This window comes from Podarcis erhardii (assembly GCF_964252035.2).
Source record: "Podarcis erhardii genome assembly, chromosome: 1".
Lineage (NCBI taxonomy): Eukaryota > Metazoa > Chordata > Lepidosauria > Squamata > Lacertidae > Podarcis > Podarcis erhardii.
This window is the reverse complement of record NC_138497.1, coordinates 93,746,961-93,772,549: the sequence shown is the minus strand read 5'-3', so window position 1 is coordinate 93,772,549 and position 25,589 is coordinate 93,746,961. Positions and strand designations below refer to the sequence as shown.

Genomic DNA, 25,589 nt, shown 5'->3' with positions numbered 1-25,589 from the left:
CTGCTTTCCCTATTTACAGTAATGGGTACAGTATTCTCAACCCTGCATAGAATTGGATGCTTTGGGAGGAATTGAACACCACATTAAGGCAAACTTTTTGGCATGCCAGACAGAACACTCCCCTTCCTCAGTCTTACCATAGTTTCCTAGACAAAAGGGGTTTGTAGGCAGGGTGCTAGGGTGATACTAAAAAATGGCAGTGAGGCTGAGCAGTTTGGTAACACACTATAGGAGAGTCTCAGTCATTACTGGCCTTCAAGTTGCAGACTTCGTTTTAGACTTCTTGTTTTTTGAAAATGGAAGTATTTGTGAAAAATGATCACAGTGGCTATCTTTAGAAACAATCTGATATATTTAGTTCAGGTAAAAGATTCATTTTGCTTTATTATCCCACTGGTAGAAATTCACATTTAGAATCAAACATTCATAGAGTTAAAGTTTGGAAATACAAAGCTTAAAAGTAGAAGCTATTTTGCACTCTAGACTTGCAGAAATACCAGCACTTCAGCATTTAGCATTTTGAAGTCTATAGTACAAAACTTCAGATTGCAGAATTGGGGCTTCAGAATGGTATTGCAGAATTGACATAACTATAAACTATTTGTACAATCCTAAATGGAATATGACACCCTGAATTCAGAGACTGCAGAATTCCCTTTACATTTTTGTTTCACCTGTAAAGGAAAAGTAGACGGATAAATTCACATTGTTTATGGACATCTCTTAGTGGCTTTTACTCTTTTAGTACAAAAAAGTTAGAATGTTATACCCAGTTTGAGTTTTTGCAAGTAGTCTCCCTTTAAAATTCATCTAATTTACGATGACTGACACATTCCTTATACTCCTCATCTGACAACTCTTTTGTGTCATGTTCAACTGCTAAAAGATTTATTGCGCATAATTTGACAGGCTAACGACCAAATAGGAAATCATGTGACTGTTAACACTGTTCTTGAGATAAAATTGACTTTCTAGCTCTGTCAGTTAAAATATGGGAAAATTTATGCTTTTGAAAATCTTTTAGAATTTTAAACAATGTTTTCAGTCTCAGTAGTGATAGCACCTCATGTTAGACTCAAAATGCAGGAGGCAGATGTAATTTCTAAAGACATTCTTTTTATGCTCACAGTGTTCACACAGATCATTCTTTCCTGATGGGGACTACCTGATCTGTTTTGTTGACACAGTGAGTGTGGGATACTCTTAAAAGTTGAGGCCCCAAGTAATCAGCTGCCTGGATTTAATGTCACAATACTCCGTGACATCAAAGGGTATGAAGTCAATAACCCTTTGTCTGCCTTTGTCACAGCTGTCCTGATGCAGAGAGGAGTATTAGTGCCTAGAACAGTGATGGCCAAACTTTGCCCTCCAACTGTTTTGGGACTACAACTCCCATCATCCCTAGCTAACAGGACCAGTGGTCAGGGATTATGGGAATTGTAGTCCCAAAACAGCTGGAGGGCCAAGTTTGGCCATCACTGACCTAGAAGAAGACAGGTGAGTATTTTAAGGGCAATGAGAAACTTTTTGACTCCTAATTCCAGCGCCATGAGCATCTTTCCCTAGGTTTAAGTATTCTATTCACAATACTAGTTGTGGGTTCTGTTGTATTCACCTCTCAGTAGACCCTTTGAAACATACTCATGGGACGTTTGTGGCGCTGTGGTCTAAACCACAGAGCCTAGGGCTTGCCAATCGGAAGGTTGGCGGTTTGAATCCCCGTGACTGGGTGAGCTCCCGTTGTTCAGTCACTGCTCCTACCCACCTACCTAGCAGTTCAGAAGCACGTCAAAAATTTCAAGTAGATAAATAGGTACAGTACTGCTCCGGCAGGAAGGTAAACAGCGTTTCTGTGCGCTGCTCTTGTTCACCAGAAGCAGCTTAGTTATGCTGGCCACATGACCTGGAAAGCTGTCTGCAGACAAACGCCAGCTCCCTTGGCCAGTAAAGCGAGATGAGTGCCGCAACCCCAGAGTCATCCACAACTGGACTAATGGTCAGGGGTTCCTTTACCTTTGATATATTCATACTAATTTCAGTACGTCTACTCCCATGAGATGCAACACAACCAGACACTGGAAAGACCTTTAAGTCCTTTCTGGCACAACAGTAGACAATAGGTACAAAACAATTCAAGACAGAGCCATCTTTGAGAGATTAACAAATAAACTATGCTAATAGAAATGGTTACCTAGCGCTACATTGGGTACAACACCAAGACTTTGGGAGCAGCTATAGGCTACCACTAACGATGAGAAGGCATGCGACTGTCACCTTAGGCTAAACTAAGGTCTGGACTAGACAAATAGCAGATCACATGGTAAACTCATTCTTGGACTACTTCATATTGTAGATGTGGGCACTCAGAAAACATAGGCAATTGGCATGTCAGGGATGTGTTTAAGTTACTCTGAAGGCATGTGAGACCTTGGTCCTCAGGGCTTAGACGAGACACCACCTGGGAATCAGATGTATACCCTGTGTTCCGTGACAGAGGAAAGGTGGGATATTAATGTAAATAAAGAATACATCTCCATGGCATCTGGTTTCCTCTCTGCATAGATTTGTTTATTTTAATTGGGGAGGAGCATTCAAACATATTGCTCCCCACCAAGTGTCTATAGTGGTGCATGTTGGACAGTTTGAATAGACTACCTATGTTTATAAGAGTAAATGTCATAAAAACATAGTTATTGCACACTTATCCCCTAATCTTTGTGTGTTTTTGTCTGCTCGGTATCATTCTTCATTAATCAAAAAATAAAATCTGCCCATATTTGAGTATGTAAAGTTCTGTCTTTATTGCTTAATTAGCTCTGCTATGCATGCCTCCTCATTATCACTGTTGGAAATAGAACCAGGTCTGGTGTGTCTGGTGAACATCAGCTGTCGAAACAGAGTTGAAAGCCCGCAGAAACAGCTAATGTCAAAAGTGTTTGAACTACGACACGATTCTTGGCATGTCTTACACATGTCCTAATATGCCTTGATTTGGCAAGGGGCCTGAATATGTTGTGTCCAGCCAACCATGCAAAACTGCATCACTTTTTGGAAATTATATCCTTTCTCTTGCTTCCAACTCTTCCACTTGCTTCTAGAATCTTATCTGTTGTCTTTTTTAAAAGCCACTAATGAGCTCTCAGTTTCTTTGCTTCCCCCGTAACCCTCCTCACCTCAAGTCAATTAGTTCTTGCAAGAACACTGCTGTGGAAAAATAATAGTTTCCCATAAGTATAGTTATACAATATAATACATCTACCGAGGGGGGTTTATGTAGCCAGCTTGCATTGCCATCTAGTATCGAGGTTACATGGGGTGGGGGTGGTGATGGAATGGATATTCCTAGATCTTGGGAATATTCAGGACCCTGGGAGCCTAGACTCTTAACAGTTACAGGTGTACCTAATCCTTTCACCAACCATCATTATCTTAGTCTTACCTAGATATAGAATGAAACGGCTTCCTCACACATCTATGCACCAACAGGAAACTATGAAAGGAGGAATGACTGTGAAGTGAGGGACTCCTTTCAAGGAAAGGTGGGCGTGGATGTCATCACCACTCTGATGGAAACCTATTCCACATCCCAAATATCACTCCACATGAGTGTGATTGGAATGAGAGTTGGCACTGTGGGCCGAGAAGGAACCCTGAAGCTCAGGCTCTACAAGATGTGTATTCCCCCCTGCTGTGACATCCCCAGCTTTCTCCTTTCTCTGCAGATAATCATAGTGAGAGAGAAATGACTTATTGTATGTCCTTTCCTTTATAAGAATTGTGTGGAAAGTGGGTTTGGGTGGGAAATGGATGTAAGGCAGCTGCATGAGGAGGACAGAGGCTATGCCTTTAAAGCAGTATCATACCACTTTAAACAGTCACAGAGCTGTAGTTCGTAGAGTGGTTTCACAGGCAATCTCTCGTCCTAAGGAACTCTGGGAACTGTAGCTCTGTGGCGTGAATAGGGGTCTCCCCCATAACAACTCTCAGCACATTTAACAAAACTGCAGTTCCCAGATTCTTTTGAGGTTGCACAGCTGTTTAAAGTGGCATGATGCTGATGCTGTAAATGGCATAGTCCTCAGCTGAGGTCTAAGATTATAGAATAAACTTCAGGGTGAGGCAGAAAGTTGACAGCAGCACTCCCTTATAAGACACAGCAGCCTGATCAGCCTGGAACAAGCTTTGATTTTGAATTACCTTTCATGTTGAGGCCTCACCAGTTTAATTGCTGTAAGATGTTCTACATATTCTGACAGCTCCTCTCTGAAGATGATTTGTTTCACTGTATGCTTCTGTGATCATTACAACACTTGCAGCCCTCTCTTTTTTAATCTGTTCGTCTCTAGCATGCTTGGTTTGGGGTGGGGTGGGTGTGTAGTGATAAGAGGACAAATGCCCAATTAAACATAGAATTGTTTCTGATGTATGTATATTATGGGTTGGATTCCAAGTTCCTGTGAGTGAAATTCCACTGGCAGAAGGAAGCAGGGGTAGCAATTTTCATTTATTCTCTCTTCCCCCTCCTGTTCCCAAATATGCACCAGAGGGTTGGGGGGCCAGGTAGCCAAGTCTGGGAGGTAGTGTCAGGGGCAGCGAGAGTGGAGGGATCAGCAAAAATCTCTTCCTCCACTCCATCCATGATCAGGACAACTTTGGATCCAAGTCCATGATGATAATTAGTTTCAGCTGCTTTCAAATATAAGGTGGCAAATAATGTAAAGAAAATGAATAACTATAAATACAGTGCAATAAAATAGTCAAGTAAGTGAATCTTTACAAAAAGAATCCATGTATCATGAACAGAATGGAATTTTCTTCATAGAATTTTCTTTTATAATTAAGGCTGCACTGCTTGCTTGTTGTCGCACAAACTGAGTAGGGTGATAGTCAAAGAGAATGATTTGCCCATTCATCATCTATGGAGTTTTGTACCTGAATTGGGGTTTCCAACATGGACCATCCACTTTCAGACCCCAAACAGGCCATTTTCAAGTGCTGTGGTCAAACTTTTCAAAACTTTGGGCCCGATTCAACTAATGGGTACTACCAGGGAAGCTTGCAAAGGCTGTGGGGTTTCCCTTTGTTGCCCTGCCCCGAACAGTGCATCAGGAGAGGAGAGGGGAGATCATTCCAGCAGGTAAGTAGAAGTACTTTTACTGATGGACTGATCTAGAGCACTGCATTGACTTTGTCTCACAGTTTATTTGCTCTGTTGAAATAAATAAGGCATCATAATGCAGGGTGTTTAAACACATCCCATTATTGGAAAAATTTCCCCACTCCCCCCTTTTTTCCGTTTATGTTGGTGGTACTTGAAAAAGCATTTTTTTTGCTGAGAATGAGACAAAAGAAATGACTATATATGTCACAGGCATTTACACCTCCATCCTCCCTATCTACTTCCTCTTAAAAACCACCTTTAGCCTCCAGCTTTACAGAAAGAAGCTGTCCCAGTGTAAAGTGCATTATCTTTGAGACAATCAGAGCAGTAGCAGTTTATGCAGGCCTGTGCAAAACTTGTCCGAGGCCCGGGGCGCGAGTCATGTTAGAATAAAGTTATAAACTCAAACAAAAAAGCAGCCGGTCCCTGGCAGGGCCTCCCAGATGATTTAGCCCTCCAAGGCCTGGGACAAGTGTACCCAGCTACCCCACCCATTGCACTGGCCTGAGTTGATGTCACTTTTAGAGCTCCTTAAAAGGGATTTTTGTAGAACATCTTGTGCAAGAAAGTCAGATGAGAAACAGCTCGTCTTATTATGTTTTGTCTGATTCAGAGCTCAGATGCTTTCTGTGGAACATAAGAATAGCTGTTCTAATTTGGTCCTCATTGGTGTATTTTGTGTTTGTGTACTTGGAACACTTGTATTATAATAGTAAAGGCATAATTTCCCAAGAAATTGCAGGGCAAGAGCGGTCAGGGACTTGATGCTGTCATCCATTGCATCCTTGTTCAGGCAGGATTTTCCATTTTTGAAGACTTCCTGCTGGGTTTTATTCTCTATTTATAAATGTTGAAAATTAAACTGTCAAGTACAAGAGATCTGCTAAGAAAATATTATTATTTTTAAAGTAGATTCCTGAAGGACCTTTATCAGTTACTGTCAGGGCTGGCCCAAATTATTTTGTTGCTTAAGGCAAAATTGCATGTATCAACCTCCTTTCCCCATCTTCCCCTTTCTCTCCTCCCATATACAGTGGTGCCTCGCAAGACGAAAAGAATCCGTTCCGCGATTCTCTTCGTATAGCGGTTTTTTCGTCTTGCGAAGCAAGCCCATTGACAGCTTAGCGGATTAGCGCTATTAGCGGTCTAGCGGCTTTTAGCGATCAGCTGAGAAGCGGCTTATCAGCAGATCAGCTGTTAAGCGGCTTAGCGGCTTAGGAAAAGGGCGAAAAAAGTGAAAAAAACCCGCGGGAACTCGCAAGATTTTTTCGTCTTGCAAAGCAACCCCATAGAGAAATTCGTTTAGCAAAGCGCCTCCAAAATGGAAAACCCTTTCGTCTAGCGGGTTTTCCGTCTTGCGAGGCGTTCGTCTTGCGGGGCACCACTGTATGCAGCTTCAAAACCTGTTCTGCAGGTTTGGGGGATCCCCTCCCCTTGAACAGATTTTGGAGCTCCACGGAGAGCTCTCATTGTGCAAGTGGAAGTCTACTTGCATGGCATTATTTCACCCAATAACAACAAATTAAAAAGCAACAATTTGCTGAACTTTCACATTGCCTAAAATCAGATGCCTGGGGCGTCCACTTCATTCTGTCTATGGATAGCAATGCCCTACAACGAAAGTATGTTGTACATATCAGGAGTTCTTCTTCCTGAAGTCCTGGGCTCCTTTGGGAGGAAGTGCAGGAGATAAATTTACTAAATAAACAAATAAACAAGAGGGTGATTAGTAGTAGCAAAGCTGTGATCAGATGAAGTTGATTAATACTACTGGGGAGGAGTTGGTGAGACACTCATTACGATTTCTGGCAAGATATGGATATGGAAAATAAGTAGAAGCAGTGCATAAGACTTTGACGCCTTTGCATTGGTATCACAACTTCAACAATACCCCTGAATTTTCTGGCTTTCACAAACAGCATTCAGTTCCCTTCAGTCTTGCCATTGGTAGCTGCCGATCTTAAATTACTTTTGCAAATACTCTTTTGTAAATAAATGCCAAACTGGATGAGATGTTTTTGTTTTAGTTTTAATTATTTTTTATTCATTTTACAATACAAAAATATAAAAACACATAACACAATTTTTCACAAATACATTTTTTGGCGTTCCCTCAGCTCTTCTGCAAATCCTCCATTTTAGTCCTTCTTCCGCATTTCTTAATCTACTATTTCCTTTTATTAAAAACCTTCTCCTTCTTATTCCCTTTTTTACAATATTTCCAATATTATTTTCACAGAGTCTCTTGCAAACCTACAAACGTTAATTGTTCATCGCAAATACTTTTCAAATAGTCTACAAATTTACCCCCGTCTTCAGTGAATCTGTGGTCTCGTAGGCCTCGGATCCTTCCTGTTAGTTTATCAAGTTCTGCGTATTCCATTAACTTCATTCTCCATTCTTCCATCGCAAACTGGATGAGATGTTGGCCCTTTTTGATTTCATCTCCCTCCCTCCCTCTCTCGCTTTAAAGCAACAAAGGAAGGTGGGCTTGGATTGAAGCTGTATCGTAGGATGATCAACTTTCCCCCTATTTTCATGCTGTAAATTCTACTACTAATATACTATTTGTTCTTTTAGGGGAAACTATGGGTAGAAGAGTGTTCCTATCATGGCAAATCTATCTGTGTGTGATTAAATTGGGAAAGTGGCATGGAGAAAAATCATTAACCTTCTCCCACACTATGGTCTTGATAAGAGTCAGGGTCTCAGCTGCTGCTTTTAAAAGGAATTAAAAGAGATAGATGATACAATTATAGATCGCCAATGTCTCATCTGGTTTGACTCTAAATTTGTGCCAAAAGTTAAATATCATTTAACTTGTTTCATAATTTCTCCTGGTGCTCCTATACATTGATCAATGTGTTAGGGTCAGTGCAAGACCTCTTGTAATTTTCTTGGTGATGTATTAATCAATTTTCTACTCAATGAAAAAGTGTGTCATTAGCCTACTAATATGGTAAAGCTGCCTGCAAAAGACATACAGTGGTACCTCGGGTTAAAGACTTAATTCGTTCCGGAGGTCCGTTCTTAACCTGAAACTGTTCTTAACTTGAGGTACCACTTTAGCTAATGGGGCCTCCCGCTGCTGCTGCGCTGCAGCCGTGTGATTTCTGTTTTCATCCTGAAGCAAAGTTCTTAACCCGAGGTACTATTTCTGCGTTAGCGGAGTCTGTAACCTGAAGTGTCTGTAACCCGAGGTACCACTGTATATCTTACATGTATTTGTTTAAATTGTCAAAAAATTACTTTGATATTTTCATAATTGGTGTTTATCCGCTAGAATTAGTACAAATCGATTTTAATTTGCAGATTATTTGCACATGTGTTATATCTCTAGTAATTGTGTCTTCATGGTTTTAAGTAGGTTGGAAATGGTAAAGTTGGAGTAGGACTTTATCTGTAGAGTATCAGTAACTTCAGGTTCATTACCATCTCCCCAGCAACTTTCTCATTGCTATTGGTAAGAGCTGGAAGTGCGGAAGAGTGTGTTTAGAGGTAGAGCCTGCAGGAAGGTAAGAGATTAGTGGGAAGAGGCCACTGCAGCTCAGTGTTACAGCACATAGTTTTGCACGCAAAAGGTCCGCGGGTCAGCCCTTGGTATTTCTGTTGGAGCTGCTACCAATCAGAGTATAATCTGTTATATTGGCCATTGGTCTCATTCTGTTCAGTAACATGTTCAGCTGCCCCTTAATGTGATCACAGTGGAAGGGCAAGGCATACGTTTTCTTAAAATAATAAATAAACAAACTGGGGTCTTCTACCTGTGAAACAACCACCCTGTCTGTACACAGTCCACTAACGTTCTCCTTCTTGAAAGAGTAATGCCACATGGATTACTGTCTCCAGACACTAGCCATTTGGAGACTGCTTTATGTAAGATGTATCATCCATCTGCTGCAAGTGTTTGCAATGTACTTTTTCACCCAAAAGAAAATGCAAGTGGGAGTACATATTCCTATCACAAACCAATTAATGCATCACCAGGGAAATTAGAAGGAGTCTTACACTGACCCCGATACATTACTCAATATGCAAGAGCACTAAGAACATTTTATGAAATGTGGAGAGACATTTAGCATTAATTGGGTGTACAAATGAGTGTTTGGAAAATGGACTTAAGTTAAGATAAAGTAGAGATGTTGCAAGTGGCAAGCCAAAGAAAGAAACTGAGTGACCTTTGTCACCTTAGCAAGTACCATCCCTGACTTATTCGCCATGCTGGCTGTGTTTGATTGGACCTTGAGTTTCAAAGCCATGAAGTTGTGCAGAACCAAAGCAAGTTAAGGGAGGGAGGAATGTATTTTTTTCCCCAGGTGATCGTTGCCTTTTCTTCCCCTGCCGCTCTCACAGATCTTTATTTTTTGGATATGTGAGTTTTTTGCTTTGGCTTGTCTTAATGAATAGCATTCATGCTGTGACACACCATTTCTTCTTATAATTTGCTCCTTTTTATTAGGCAATTATGTAACCGATTACATGCCTGTGTTGTAGAGTGCCTTGTGTAAACTCATTTGATTTGAAGTGAGCACAGGTTTTTTGTTTTAATCTAACAAACTGTTTGAACTCCTGTCAGTAAGGCATCAAGGCATTTACACGATTTCTTTCCATGAGCCCAGCTGGCCTTTTTAAATCAGCAATAACAGTTGTAGTCCATAACTGTCAATGTTTCCCTTTTTTAAAGGGAAATTCCCTTATTCCAAATAGGATTCCTCACAAGAAAAGGGAAAAGTTGAAAGCTATGTTGCAGTCAGGTCCTTCCTTAAAGATTCCAGAGCTTTGTGGGCGGCAGAACAAACTTACACAAAATTCTAGTGACAGAATCTGTAGTCCTCCTGAAGTTTTTGAACTCCAGCTAGTCCCAGCAACATGGCAAAAGGGCAGGGATACTGAGAGATGGAGTCATCAAAGTCTGCAGGGCTACAGGTTCCCATCCCTGTTATAATTGCTTCTAGGATTGTGATTCCGTTCAGTGGCATTGCAACTTCTCAGACCACCTTTCTTCCCACTGTTCCTTTAATACAAAATTCTAAAATCCATATTAGGACAATACATTTATTAGGCCAAACAATATATCACAAAATAGGGTTCAAGCCTTTGAGTTCAGTGAATCTCAGTGAACTAAATTCAGTGAATCATTGCTGTAGCTGATTCCACTGGGAACAAAGTGTAAGTAGCATGTTCTGGATCCAACACTTTTGTCTGTTCTTCTATCTATATGACATATGCAAAATCTTTATTTAAAAATGATAGGGCAATTTGTAGAAAATTGTCTAGGTAGAAAAGAGTTATCTACAAAGTGTTTTTTCTATAATTGTAACTATGTTGAAAAGTCTCCTGGCTTAAAAAGTGCCAGGATCCTTGCTGTTTATTAATTAGAGAGGTTGATTATGGCTGAGGAGTGTGGAGGTACTCTGTAGTGCATGAGTCAGTGAAAGTATCTCTTAGACAGCTGTTTCCCTACACTGCAAAAGGAGAACATGCAGAGTTCATAATTGCAGGAGACAGCCAGCTGATGAAAGTCCTCAAGGACATGGGATTTGTACAAACTACTAACTATTTCAAAGCAATCTGTATGAATCTTTGTTGGCGATGTCATCTGAGATGATTACTTTGAATAGTCTCTGCGCATCCGGCTCTCTAGAAGTAAAGTGCTTTGAGGCATATTCATAATTAGTTGCTTTGTATCATGACTATCAGATGACTTCAGCAACATCAACAAGCAATACAGAGCAATGACAAAATGCCAAGTGTGCATGAATTTCACTGGAGCTGTTTTGCAGATTTTGTCTATAATTTTTCATACACAGCTCTTCTGGGTATATAGAAACTACAGTCACAAAAGCCATATTCAGAATTAAGTGTGCACAGGGAGGTCCTGGGGATCAGTCCACTAGTTTCTCCTCTTGTTGTCATCCTGTGTTGCCTCACAGGATCACCCTCCAACAGGAATGGTGATGGGTTTGTGGACTTTGCATGCTCCCTGTGTTGTGTGTTTGCTTCACTCTAATACTGAATGGCTGAAAAGGCATTATGTGATGCTTTTCAAGGTCTTTTGTTGGATTCCACATTATTGACTTGGTGTTTACTGGAACCTCCTTTACATATTTTTACTTTTCCATGATGTTACATGAAGTCTGTGAGGTTCAAGTGATAGCTGGGCTTTCCAGTATAGTATGAATATTGACTTTTCATATCTGCAAAGACCCATTCCTGTATGCCAGAAATTCTTAAGGGGAAATGGTCTGGTATTAAGAGGAAAATTGTCTTCAGCCAGGCTGTAGATCCTGGAATTTCTCAAGAGTCGCAATAAGAGGGGTCAACCATGTGCAGGCAGCCTGCTAGTTTACTCCACTGGTAGATAGGCTTCATATCAGCTGTACCTCTAGAGAACTGTTATCAGGGAAAGATACTGAAAGCAGAACTGGTTGTCAAGAGAAATCTATTAGAAGTACAAGAAATGAATAATGGGAGAGCCTTGAATCCTTTCAAAGTTGTCAGCCACAATGCTGTATCTCTCCATGACAATGATACCTTGCACACTGGCAAGAAATCAGTTTCCTGATCTTTCCACACTAATCCTGGATAGTGGACAGCACTGTATAATATGGAGTAGAACATTATTTTAGAAGACTACAGGGTCTAAAACCTCAGGCAACCAATAGAAGGGAAAATTCTTTTCAATAGGAAATTTTCCTTGCTGTAAAAATTTATAATTACAGTGGTGCCTCACAAGACCAACGCCTCGCAAGACGGAAAACCCGCTAGACGAAAGGGTTTTCCGTTTTGGAGGCGCTTCGCTAAACGAATTTCTCTATGGGGTTGCTTCGCAAGACGAAAAAATCTTGCGAGTTCCCGCTGTTTTTTTCTGCTTTTTTCGCCCTTTTCCTAAGCCGCTAAGATGCTTATTAGCTGATCCGCTGATAAGCCGCTTCTCAGCTGATCGCTAAAAGCCGCTAATCCGCTAAGCTGTCAATGGGCTTGCTTCGCAAGACGAAAAAACCGCTATACGAAGAGAATCGCGGAACGGATTCTTTTCGTCTTGCGAGGCACCACTGTATTTCCATGTATATATATTGTTAAACTAAAGGGGGCAGCAGTAATGCAATGGAGCATTCAATATTTTTTCTATTTTATTTTACAGCTGATTCCGTTGCTAAATTCACTGACTAAGCTTCAGGTCCATGGTCCGTATTTGGTATCATGTCCCTTTGATCCAACTGCCGACTTTTCTAGAAGACTTGACCATTTAACACGTGTCTGTAATGAGGGTGTTCCAAAATTGCAGTCCTTAACTTCTGCATAACAAGGCCCTGAAATGGAAACGGATCAAAAATAAAACTGCCAATATCAAAATTCCTTTATGCAAATCCATGCTTTAACCAGAGCTTGGAACACTATATATAGTTCTGGTCCCTATACCTCAAAATTATATTGTTGTGTTGGGGAAAGGTGCAGTTTGAAAAAGGCAACCAAAATGATCAAGTGGCTGAAGCAGTTTGCCTATGGGGAAGGGTTACAACCTTTGGGGCTTTTTAATCTAGACAAAAAATAATGTTTGGACTTTGTGCAGGTGTATAAAATGGTGCACAGTGTAGAGAAAGTGGATAGTCATAATACTGGAATCCATAACCATCCAATGAATCTGAACAGTGGAAAATACATCTGCTTGCTCCTGCACCAGTTTCTGCAGCTTAATAACTTGCATTGTTATTCATGTCACAGGTAAGAAAATAACAGAGGTTATCTTGACACCATCTCTCTTTTAAGCATATTTTCTGCCTATAATTGTCTGTTGAATGGCATCTGGTGTTTGAATAATCAAATACAAATGTAGCAGAGTGGTGCAGCATATTGACACAAGATGGTGTTTCGCTCTGTTTGTGGTGACTGTACAGTACCAGGCTTTTTTCCTCTGAATTACTACATAATAGGGTTACTCTACCTATTCATTTCAGTTTTTAAAGCAACAGGATGAAACTGATGAAAGAGTTCTATCTTTTGAAATGAAGAAAGTATCTTTGGAGAAAAAATAAAGCAAATTAGATACAAATGTAATTTGGCAAAATCTTTCCTTTTTATCCAGGCTTTTTGCCCTTAATTTGAAGAGTTTCGTGTATTTTCAGGTTCTTTTATGGGATAGGACCTAAGACCTGTCCTTTATCTTTGTAGTAGCGTTTTCGGGTTTTATTGATTGGTTGTCATACTTGTTTTTAGTGTTTCAGTGTTTCTGTAAGTCGCCTTGAGTCATTTGTGTGAGCAAAGTAACAACACCAACAAAAATGTTTGCTTCAAAAACACAGCCATGAATTTCACTGGTTTATGTCATATTCTGTCAGCCTAACTTGCCTCACAGGATTGTTGTGAAGATACAAATTGGGAGTGAGATTAGTCATGTATGTTGCCCTGGGCTCCTTGGAGAAAGGATAGGAATAAAAATTTAACAAATAATCTATAAACTACCCATGTTGATGTCAGGTGTGTTGGCCCCTTGCTGAACTTTCATTCAGGGTCTGCAGTCTCTGCTTCTGGTTCAGAGGTTGTTATCATATGGGTGCTGGGGGTTCCCAGTTCAATGGTGGTGCTAAGGGCTTCCATTTGGTAACAATGGTCCTTCAGTCTCTGAATCTGGGTCCAGGTCACTGCTGGCCTCTCTGATCACAGCAGCTACCTCTTTTGATGCATGATACCTCTTCATATGATTCATGCATGAAAGGAACTTCTGTAAAATGAGGACTAGTACATACATTTATCCCAACTGGCAGAGAAGGGATATCAGATGTTTTCGTTGGTGGGCTTGTAAAAATAATGCCCTGTGTTTCTCTGCTGTGTTTTTTGAAAATGTTTCTTTAAGCACCTTGTTTCAAATGAATACAATACCTTCTCGGACCCAGGCAGAGAGACTCCATATGCTTTTGTTGCCCTGCTTGACCTCAGTCATGCAGATTTTATTCTGAAAACAAAATAATCATGTGAAAAGAGAAAAGGAGTGCCATAGCTGCATCAGAAGAATCGGATCATGACAGTATGGCATAATTTACAATCCCATGTAATAATATGGCCCAGTGTTTATTATGCTTTAAGCCTTGGAAATGGGCAGCATGTTGGGAAGTTACCACAGTTTTAGAAACATTGGTCTATGGCAGTGGCTTTCAACCAGTGTGCCATGGCACCCTGGGGTGACTTGAGGAACATGCAGGGGAACCCTGTCAGGGCATTCTTTCATATCTTCCAGTCCATATCTTTGCAGTCCATATCTTCCTGAATTATCTGTCTCTCTCTTTCTCTCCAAGGAACATTCAAGGGAGCCAGTAGCTTTAACTTGCAGCCCATTATCTTCCTGCATCTCTCCCCCACCATGTTTATCTTCTTAAAATCACCCCTCCCCCCAAAAAAATCCTCCCTGGCTTCAGTAACTAACAGTTCCTTAATTTTACACCAAGGGCTTGAGAAATGCAATAAAAATAGCAGAGTAGCTTGATGGTGTGTGTGCTCTGTATGGAGGGATTTAAAAATAACCCTGAGAGTGAGGAGTGTCTTCTGGGTTTCTCTCTCCTACCCCAACATCCCTCCCCACTATTTTCTCTAGCTCTCTCCACAGGCAACACTCCCCCCCTTAACAGTCACCCAGCTTTACGGGGAAAGGGAGAATGTTGCAGAAAAGATCCATGTCTCCATGTGTGTCCTGCGCTGCGTTTCTCGCTTTCGTTCTCCACAATAACAAAACTTTTCTGCTTCTGATCTTAATCTTGTTTTGCCTTCTCCTCCCCATGTGCACACTAATTTCAGGAAAGGCAGGCTGGGGCTGCCATGTGGAGTATGTCAGCTCAGCCCTGCAAAGCAGCAGTGTTGCTTGGGTTCCCATCGGCATGTGTTCTCCCACTTAGGCGCTTGCCAAAAACATCGCCCAAAAGAAGGCAGGGTGGAACAGGGGAATTCCCCCTTATATACAATGGAACCTGAATGTAAGTGGCTCCCACAGGTTAGCCGCAGAAAGAATGTGGTTGGCCAAGGGAGCCGTGGACTCAGGAAGGTTGAAAACCACTGGTCTAGGGGATTATTCCAAAGAACTTGGGAAAGGTGAGTTTTGAGGAAACACTGGAAGGAAGAAAAGTAGGTAGGTAATTAAATACCTGGGGTACCTGTTCAGGGATGTAGTTATAGGCATAAGGTATAGCAAAGAGAGAAAGGCCAGAGTCCTTTTAGGGAGCGGGAAAACTTCAGACATTGTAGGGTTGTGACTGGCCAAGTGAAGATTGCAGGGAGATCACCTTTATGTACAGCTAAATTGTACAGCTGTTGTGTGAATAACATGACTACCAGTGCACTCTCAGTAATTTTTTGACAAAAAGTCTTGTGTTCTTAAAAATCCCTTGGTGCCCCTATCTTTTCTAGTTCAGGTGCAATTCCTGTATTTCACTTGCAGCTAATCTTGAGCAATGTTTTTAGTTATAGGTACGTTAGAAATGAGTCAGAATCCAATTAATTCCCTTAGGAATCTCAACTTCGGTTTCCTAATTGAATTCCATCCCTTTACGATGATGAGAATTAGTATTGTTTGCTCTCAGGGGAGGGGGCGGGCAGAAAGCTCATTTATAAGACTTTCAGCTCTTGTCTCACTTTAGTCAAGTGTTGCATGAAACACACACATATACTGTTTCAAGAATGGCTACTTCAAACTGTTTTTGGGTGCTTTGCCACCTTGACTTTGCAGAGAATTACAGTAGAGTGATTTGTATAATCACTGTTCTTAGTGGTGTGTAAAAGGCACTAGAGACATGGAGGGTAGTTTTTCAATAATGCTGTGTGCCTTGAGTAACTCATTATAATTAACTGCTGTGTTGATGGGAAGACTTGCCAATGCCTTCCCATGTTATGGGTCTTTGATTGCTTGAATATATGGGCTCTAGGGGGGAAATTCATAGCATGTGAAAGCTATAAACAAAGCAGGGTGGTATTGGGTTTAATTCAGCGTAAATAGGGCAATGAATTACCATATTGTCAGTTTTACACATTTAAAGATGTATGCAGAAAGATGATTTTTTGTGTGTGCAATCTGCTACACATAACTGTACAAGGAAAGGAGAACAGTCTGCAACACATCCTGTAATCTGCTGTTGCTCACTTCTTGCTTACTAGTTTTTAGAGTTCTCTGTGAAATGTTATTCCTCATTAAACAGTTTGCAAAGTTTGTACTAAGAAGCTACATATTTTCTGTGGCTGTCCTACACAAGAGTTAAAATCCATTCTGCTGTGTGAATTTTGTTAGCAAATATTATGTGAATGTGTGAATATTCAATAAATATTTGATATTCAGAATCAGCTGCCAACATTTTACAGCATCTTACATATAACAACCAGCATTTAACGGATTCTCGCAGCTGATACACAGTCAAGTCCATATTTGACAGCATCTGACAGCTAATGCAATAGCATTTAATAATCTTGTACTAGCTTTATTTATTCCTGGCAATCAGTCAGAAAATCTCTCACATTAAATAGGCTGCTTTTTCTGTTTTTAGGATGTTTGATTTGATCCATTACTGTTGCTTATGAATATTTTTAATACTGTTTTACATTTATTATTTTACAAAAAGAATAAAAAGATAAAACATCTTTGTGAGGCGAAAAACCCCACCCTTATATGACATTGATTCTATGATTTTTCTCTTCCTATAATTAGTAAAAGGATGCTATTCTATAGTAATTTTTATTTGTGCTGACTTCTCTTCTTTAAGCTTATGTTTTTGTTTACTTAGGCAACTGAGCTTCAGTAATTGCCAAATTTCTTTACATATAGATGGTTTAGTATTTCTCTCTCTTTGCCATTACAAATATTGAAGCAAATAAAAGGTTTGAAATCAATGGGTGATATGATCTGCTGAGTGAATTTTATTACATTATTTTAGCATCTAGCAATATTTTGTTATTGATCATTCTCTTACTAACCATCTTAACTTTCGTCCAGAATTTACATATTAGGTGGAACATCAACACCTAATATGTAAATTTACTTAAGGTAAATGGTATCACCAGAAAACATTTTTTTTTTGTTTTTTTAGATGTTAGTCAATTTATTTGGCTTAGAATATCAGCACTGTTGTATATAATAAATAAATAAATAAATAAATAAATAAATAAATAAATAAATAAATAAATAAATAAAATAATAATAATAATATGTATACAAAGAAGATGATATTCATTTAAGTCAAACTCAAATCACTGGATTAAAATCAAAATCACTGGATATACCTTGGTTTGAATAGATGTATCCCATGCTGAGCATGAGATCATTTCCTGTCATGCTTAAAAATTCCATAGCTCATTTGCCTGGAAATAATATTTTGCTGTGATCTAACAGCTGAATCTCACCAAGAAAGCATGTTTCTGGGGGTGGGAGTATTTGGAATGAAATTAAAAGCCTTTCTGTCAAAGAAGTTGAAGCGCGACTTTGAAATACGAGGGAAGGAAAAAGAAAGGCTATCCTATTTTCAGCTCTCATGCCATATATGCAAATATCAGTAAGTGCTAATAATTATAGTCATCCATCATATATTTTATAAAATTCTGAGCTCATCGCAGATTCCATGAATGTTGAAACATTTATGCAGTCGGGCACAATAATTGAAGGCATCTGAATGTTAGCAGGCCAAGATTAAAGTGTTCTAATGAAGTGCCAATGCAGTAATGGCATTCTAAAGAAATACATGTCTAAGGATATGTTAAAAGGGCAACTCGGTAGGTTGAATGTCCTTCTAAGGTTCTGCCAAGGAACATTGAAATAAAACACTTTTAAGCAGCGGCACTTTGCCTTCAAGAAACTAGTCTATGTTAAACATAGTGCAATAAGTAGAAGACTACAATCAAAATTTCAGAATCTGAGAAAGGAGTTTGGAAGCCTACACAAACCCCTTTGTTAAAACAATTTTGATTGAAGGAAGGAATAACTTTCTCTAGCATAAAATGCCCTTAACAATTCGGTATCCTTTCTGGTAAAATGAACTAACACTGTGGTCCTTTCCCCCAGCTTAGTTCCTTGAGCCCCCCCCCCCCCATTCTCAAATAATGGTGCAGTTTCGCCTGGGTGTTTCATCTTACAACCATTCTGTCCCTTGTCACTGCGTTTTTCTGCATCTATCTGTAACAGCCACAGCCAGAACTTGAATGCAGGCTCCCCTCACCAGGTGTACTGCTTCACAAACTCAAAACAACACTTTCTTCCTCAACAGCCCACCATTCTCTTCTCCTTTTCTGGCCCAACTGCCCCCACCCCCCAACTGTCACTTTCCCAATGTTCCATATTCCCTTATAAGTGATTTCCAGGACTCCCCAGAACTGCCTAACTAGCTACATTTTACTTACAGTACCCCCGTTTTCCCAAGTCAACTTGCTGTATGAGGTATACAGTACTACCTCGGGTTACATACGCTTCAGGTTACATACACTTCAGGTTACAGACTCTGCTAACCCAGAAATAGTACCTTGGGTTAAGAACTTTGCTTCAGGATGAGAACAGAAATCATGCTCCGGCGGCGCGGCGGCAGCAGGAGGCCCCATTGGCTAAAGTGGTGCTTCAGGTTAAGAACAGTTTCAGGTTAAGAACAAACCTCCAGAACGAATTAAGTACTTAACCTGAGGTAAAAAGGTAAAGTGACCCCTGACCATTAGGTCCAGTTGTGACCGACTCTAGGGTTGCGGCGCTCATCTCGCTTTATTGGCCAAGGGAGCTGGCGTACAGCTTCCGGGTCATGTGGCCAGCATGACTAAGCTGCTTCTGGCAAACCAGAGCAGCGCACGGAAACGCCGTTAACCTTCCTGCCGTAGCGGTACCTATTTATCTACTTGCCTTTGTCGTGCTTTCGAACTTCTAGGTTGGCAGGAGCAGGGACTGAGCAACGGGAGCTCACCCTGTCGCGGGGATTCGAACCGCCAACCTTGTGATCGGCTAGTCCTAGGCTCTGTGGTTTAACCCAGAGCGCCACCCGCGTCCCACTAACCCAAGGTACCACTGTATTAAAAACCAAAACAGAAGCATAAAAAAAACCCTCATTGCAAAACCACATGAATATGCACACATCATCTGCCACATAGCACCCCCTAAACCTGCTCTAGGTTCCATCCCCGCAATCCTCTAGAGCAGATTTGTGGGCAGAGGAGAGGGCAGGAAAATTATATTGCAGAGCTACAAGTTGTTGCCTGAGCCTGAGATCTGACCTTTAAAAGCAAAGATGTTATGCAGGAGCCGAATCTGCTTGCTTTTCCCTATCTTAACTACCTGCAGCCCTATACGCAAACACTTTTCTGTCATCTGGAGCCACTTTTGGTTTCAAGTCTTTGCAGATGTGCAAAGAGGGCAGTCAACATCACAACTGATTTACTAGTTAATGTGCTGGCTGTCAGGCTGTAAACCAGTTTTGGGGGAAATATTATTGAAGTACCGGCAACTTGGGGAAGAGACACCTGCTGCTCTACTTTTAAAGAAAGGAGTTGATGAGAATTGGAATCCAACAGCATCTGGAAGGTTCCTCATTACTGTTCTTAACATACTAGCCCCTTTAAATTACTTAAACTTTGCCTAAACATCTCATTGGGTTTGGAGAGGTAGGGGATAAGTGATATAACAACTCCCAAGGATTTTTGAGATATGTGTGCAAGAATCACCATGGTCTGCTGATCAGAAACCAATCAGTTCCTCCAAACTGTCACACTAGCTTTATTTTCCCCTGATTTTTCTTCAGGCTTAGATTAGCCATTAAGTATAGACTATGGCATCAAATTGGAGTGTACAGTGGTACCTCGGGTTACATATGCTTCAGGTTACATACACTTCAGGTTACAGACTCCGCTAACCCAGAAATAGTACCTTGAGTTAAGAACTTTGCTTCAGGATGAGAACAGAAATCGTGCTCCTGCGGCGTGGCGGCAGCAGGAGGCCCCATTAGCTAAGGTGGTGCTTCAGGTTAAGAACAGTTTCAGGTTAAGAACTGACCTCCAGAACGAATTAAGTACTTAACCTGAGGTACCACTGTAGTTATATATGTGTGCCTGACAGTAGACTAGGTTAGGGCCGGGCAGAAAAAAAGATATAAATCTTACGTTAGATCTCTGAGTGATTTGCAGTAGATTGGCAAGGGTTTTGGACTCCAAAACAACAGCTGCACAAAATGATCCCTGTACCTGTCACTACCTTAAATTACATTACTGAAATGAGGTGTGATTAGAGTAATCAAAAGTGGTCTTCTTTGTGGAAAGACTGGAGTATTTGCCCATCTCTGAGTTAGGTGCTTATTCATCTCCCTAATGGGATTCTTTAAAACTTTCCAGAACTCAGATGCTGATGGCTATTGCTGTGTGTATGACCATATTTTAAAGCAAAGCAAGAGGTATCTTCAAATCTGTTAACCAAAACAGCAGGAAAATATACTGTGTCTGGCTGCCTATGTGACCTCTTCTGTAAGCAGGACCAGAGGATAAATATTGTTACTCTTTCTGCAGCTATTGACTTCCATAAAGATAATTTGCTTAGAGCAGAAGACAATGATTACATACATGGTTCAGAAGAGGGCATTCTGGCCTTGGATCTGGTGCTATTCTTACCCTGGTTTCTGGACTGTAACCAGTTCTGTCTTTCTCTCCTTCCACTATCTCTTATGCAGCTGGTGTCCAACATCCTCATCTTCATCTGCACAAACATTGTAGGTGTGTGTACACACTATCCAGCTGAGGTGTCCCAGAGACAGGCATTTCAAGAGACCAGGGAATGCATTCAAGCTCGTCTACATTCTCAGAGAGAAAACCAGCAACAGGTAAAAGAAAAATGATGATGATAATACATTCAAGGATGAGGGGTTTTTTAGCTTGATTATCTTATTTTATTTTATATATTTTTGTGGTGAACAAATTTCTGGGCTTTTTGTGTGGCAATATGGGTCTTGCATAGGAAGAATACAGAATGTTCAAGTAATTCTGATTGAAGCTGTGATTTGATAGAGACCCGGCTTTTGCTGCCGTTTGTGGCTGCAGGAGAAAAGTTCCCAGGACTATGATGATGTTCTACAAGGTTCAGCTGTGATCATTGCTTAGGCAAAGCCCAAGTCTGACCCAAAAGCTTTAATATATCTATCAGGTTAGGAGAAATCAGTAGGTGGCCTGTGAGGTGAGGGAGGTAACCATCATGAATTGGGGAAATATCCTACTCCTGAGAACATTTTGATTTGCAGCACTGAGTAGTTTGCCAAAACTGTGTTCCTGGTTCCGGTGTTATCACAGAACATTAATTTACTTCATCAGCTTTAATTAGTAGCATCCTTCTGTGAGTGCGGTTCATGGTAGAGTGTCTGTGAGCTATCTAGTTAATTTGAGAGCATCTTTAAGATGCATGTAGAGAATTGTCAATGATCTAAAGAGGACTGATGATACATCTATAGACAGAAATTAAATCTGATTCCACCCACATTGCACAGATGCATGTTTTGTTATCCTGTACCCAGCTGCCCAAGTCCATCTAATGTAAATAGATAAAAGGAACTTGGAGTTGCATCTAATCCTAGTCCTACTTAAAGTAGACCCATTGAAGTCAATGAACATGACTTATTTAGATCCACCAATTTCAATGGGTCCACTCTGAATAGAATTTAGTTGGCTACAAGCCTTTGGAATTCACTTTTAGAGACTCACAAGTATGTAATAATTACTTCTGAAACTGAGGTGTCAGTGATTTTGAACCCTTTTGGTTCTATTGTACACAATAAAGATTTTAGTGCTTTTTTAATATCCTGAGAAAAATGTGTTACTTTGCTATCTTTCTGCTCTGGTTGTTTTGGTCTCATACGGGGACTGAGAAAATGCACTACTGAGAATATGAAACTGGTGTTTTCCACAGCAAATGGTTAAAATGTGAAAGTCATCCATGCATGTTTATGCATCTTTAAACACATGTACTTTGGGCCCATAAAATTTCCCAGGTGCAACCTTTATGAACAATTGTTGTGTAGTGCAATGGAGAAGATTATCTTGTTGTCATGTGCAAAGCAGCAAAGTACACAAGTTTCCAGTAGCAAGATGGTGCTTCTTATATTATTTGGCCACAATTCTCTATCTAGCTCAGAGGCAGACTCAGAGTGAAAGATAATGTGGGTTTACTGGACTTCTTCATCACTAGTTTATTCTTCACTGCCTCCAAGCCATAGGAGCCAGCAGTTACAGAACAGGGCAATGGTCCTTAAAAGAAACACAGCACCTCAGGGATGACTGGATTAATAGGAGTCTTCAGAAGGCTTCAGCCTGTTGCTGAGACAACAGCTCTTCCTAAGTGAGTCCTAGCAAGCATTGGCTGGTGTGAGCTCTCCAGGGTGCTGACAAATTACCCAGCCCATAATCTGGCTGGATTTGACTGGACATCCCTTGCTGTGACCCTGCTTTTTAGAATATGGCTTCTTTCTTATCAGCATTAACCTGACCTCCACTGGGACTGTAAGCCAGAAGAAGGCAGGACAATGCTCATGCATTTCAGTATCAGTAGAGAGTTCTGATCTTCAACCTTCACATTTGACACAAGAAATACAAAATACAAAAGTCATTTGTTGTCATTTCTTCATAGTTGCTGAAGCCATAAACGTGTATTAGAAATTGGATTTGCTGCTACATAACAAATAAATGAAGCCAAATTTCATGAATGATATTTTGTCCTATGGCCTACAGAGCCCGTGGAATGGCCACAAACAATGCACAGTCAACATGTATTCTGTGCACCACCAACTCCGTTAAAACAGCTACCTTTTGATGTTGCTAACATTGGAGAGTCTAACTTCTATGAATGGAAGTTAAATTGGAACTGGAGAGAAATCTGATGGATTATGACTTGCTTAATTACTGAGTAGAATAGGATCTTACATAAAGGCTGGCTTTATGGAAAATATCCATGATTCTGCCCATTCACTGCAGAACTGATAGCTTCATTTTGTTTATATGAGATTAGAAGAGATGTGTGTTTGTGTTGTTAAATAGAGAGCAGGCATGTTAATTGGCTCATCTGTCTAACACCACAGGAGCGCCTCCTGCTCTCCGTACTTCCTCGCCATGTTGCCATGGAGATGAAAGCTGACATTAATGCCAAAAAAGAAGATATGATGTTTCATAAAATTTACATACAGAAGCATGACAATGTCAGGTAAGTGCAACGGTAAAGGCGTGGAATGAACCCATAACACGGTAGCATGTTTTAAAAAGAAACGAAACTAAAGCAGACAATATGTATGTCTGAGAGGTAAGTATAAATGAAATTTCTTTGTTTGCCATTTTTAGCAGCAGAACTGCAAATCACAGATATATCTTTAAGTGAGAGAGGGGAACAAAATTCAAAGCCTTCCTTCTGGGTATTGTCGGCCAGAAGGTGTTAAAGAAGGATCGAACATTTTTCATGTATGCAACAACGGCAGCAAGGATTCTCATCGCAAAAAATTGGAAAACTCAAGATTTACCCACACTGGAAGAGTGGCAGATGCAGCTGATGGACTATATGCAACTGGCCGAGATGACTGGCAGAATCCGAGACCTGGGAGAAGAAAAGATGGAGGAAGACTGGGAGAAATTCAAGATGTATCTACAAAAACATTGTAATTTGTTTGAATGTTAAGAAGGATGCTAGATTATAAAAAACTGGCCACCACTAAACTAGATTTAAATTTGATGATAAGTGAGACTAAAGAAAATATAAAAATTTTATTGGAAAAAGTGTTAAATTATATTGGAATGTGTGGACATGAGATTGTAAACAAGTTGATAATTTGTTTGGAAAAATTCTTTTTTTTAATGATGTAAATGGGAGAGGGGGACGTGAGGGAGTCCAAAGAAGTGAAGAATTTGTTGTTATAAAAGTAAGATTGTTTGATGTGTGCATTTATATTTTAAAAAAAAACCTTAATAAATATTTATAAAAAAAAAAACAAAATTCAAAGCAACTCCAAACAGACTTCAGGCCTTGGTGTGAGTTTAAGGAGTTTAAGGATGACTTCTTTAGTCTTTTCCTGCCTTCCCTTCCCTTCTATAAAGTTTGTATATGAGAGTAGAGAGTGAGAGACTAATCTTTGCTGGTGTCACATGTAGGGAAAACCATGCACATAGGAGGTAAAACAGATTTGATTTGTCTTTACGTCTTGTTGTTTAATCATTATAGAAATAATTTGACGCTCTTATCTCAAATGTCCATGGAAAGTGAAGTTTCATTTTGAAAGTAATACAAAGCAGTAACTTACCACTATGGATTTATCTGCCTAAGTCATATGCTGAGTAGACCTATTGAAATTAATGAACATAACTAATTTAAGTCATTTGGTTTCAATGGGTGTACTCTTGAGTCAGATACAATCCTATGTCATCTTCTTCTTCTTTTTTAAAGTCTTTTGAGTCCTAAGACTCATAAGTTATTTGAAAAACACTCTAATAATATTTTCTAGCCTAGGCAGCAAGTGATTTCATGCACTGATTATCTGATTATCTTAATTTGCACTAAAACCTGTGTGTTTGCCTTTAAAATGACTTGGTCCCAAATACTCAAACTATTTAAGCAGAAATTCTTGGACTGACTTAATTAATCTTATCAAATTAATTGAAAATTAATCAGCTGAAATCAAAGCAGTACAGCATAACTGATCTATGCATTTCAATCTGTGCTCTTTAATTAGAAGAAACCTGCCTTAATTGGCCTTGTTGACTCCAGCATTATATACATTTGACACTTTTCTGTGGTATTTGAAATGAGACTTTCAAGATCAGAGTCCCCATCCAGCAACCTCACTGGATTTAAACCTTATTTATTAATGTCATCTAAACAAACAGCTAGTTTTAAAAGGAGGCCAATTTGCTGAGATGAAGGGAGATCAATTAAAGATGAGAGAATGGTCACAAGGTGGAGGAGGTTTGAAAAAAGATAGCTCAGAAAGGGAACATAATTAAGTATGTGTGTCTTAAGATAAACAGATGAAAATGTTTGCTGTATTTAGCTAATTGTGCCAACACATAAAATTGCGAGTTTTATAGTATCCTTATATCTTAAATATTGTGTAACTTCTCCAAAAGGTAGAGATTTATAACTGAGGAGGGTGAATGTATGCTTTCACATGGTTTTCTTATCTGAGTTCACATAGATAACTGCTGACTTGTAAGTAGCCATTTTCCTGGTGTCTAAGTTTTTTTCTCCCTCTGCCCTTCTCAAGACATCAAAATGTCACAAATAACTAAAACAGGCTATTTAAAATGTCCTGAGGCCAGTAATTTCTGTGGCCTTCATTACAAGGATAGGTGTACATAGGAGACTTGTAAAAAAATCAGTATACTGTATCTAATAGAAACAAAATTGTTGTTGTTTTATTTGTACCCGGCTCATCTGATTGGGTTGCCCAAGCCACTCTGGGCAAATATAAATATA

The 25,589-nt window shown here is 40.0% G+C and overlaps 1 protein-coding gene across 6 annotated transcripts in view; it reads left to right on the top strand.

Annotated features, from left to right (window-relative positions):
* The window catches only part of ADCY5 (adenylate cyclase 5), a 184,855-nt gene that overhangs the window by 83,640 nt on the left and 75,626 nt on the right, over positions 1 to 25,589 (top strand). For all 6 annotated transcript variants that reach the window (XR_014158736.1, XR_014158737.1, XR_014158738.1 and 3 more), the window contains 2 exons: positions 20,821 to 20,970; positions 23,212 to 23,333. Coding sequence is in view for 3 of the 6 variants with exons in the window: in XM_081870719.1 (XP_081726845.1) it covers positions 20,821 to 20,970; positions 23,212 to 23,333 (272 nt within the window). In the remaining 3 variants the exon portion in view is untranslated. The remainder of the gene's footprint in view (positions 1 to 20,820; positions 20,971 to 23,211; positions 23,334 to 25,589) is intronic.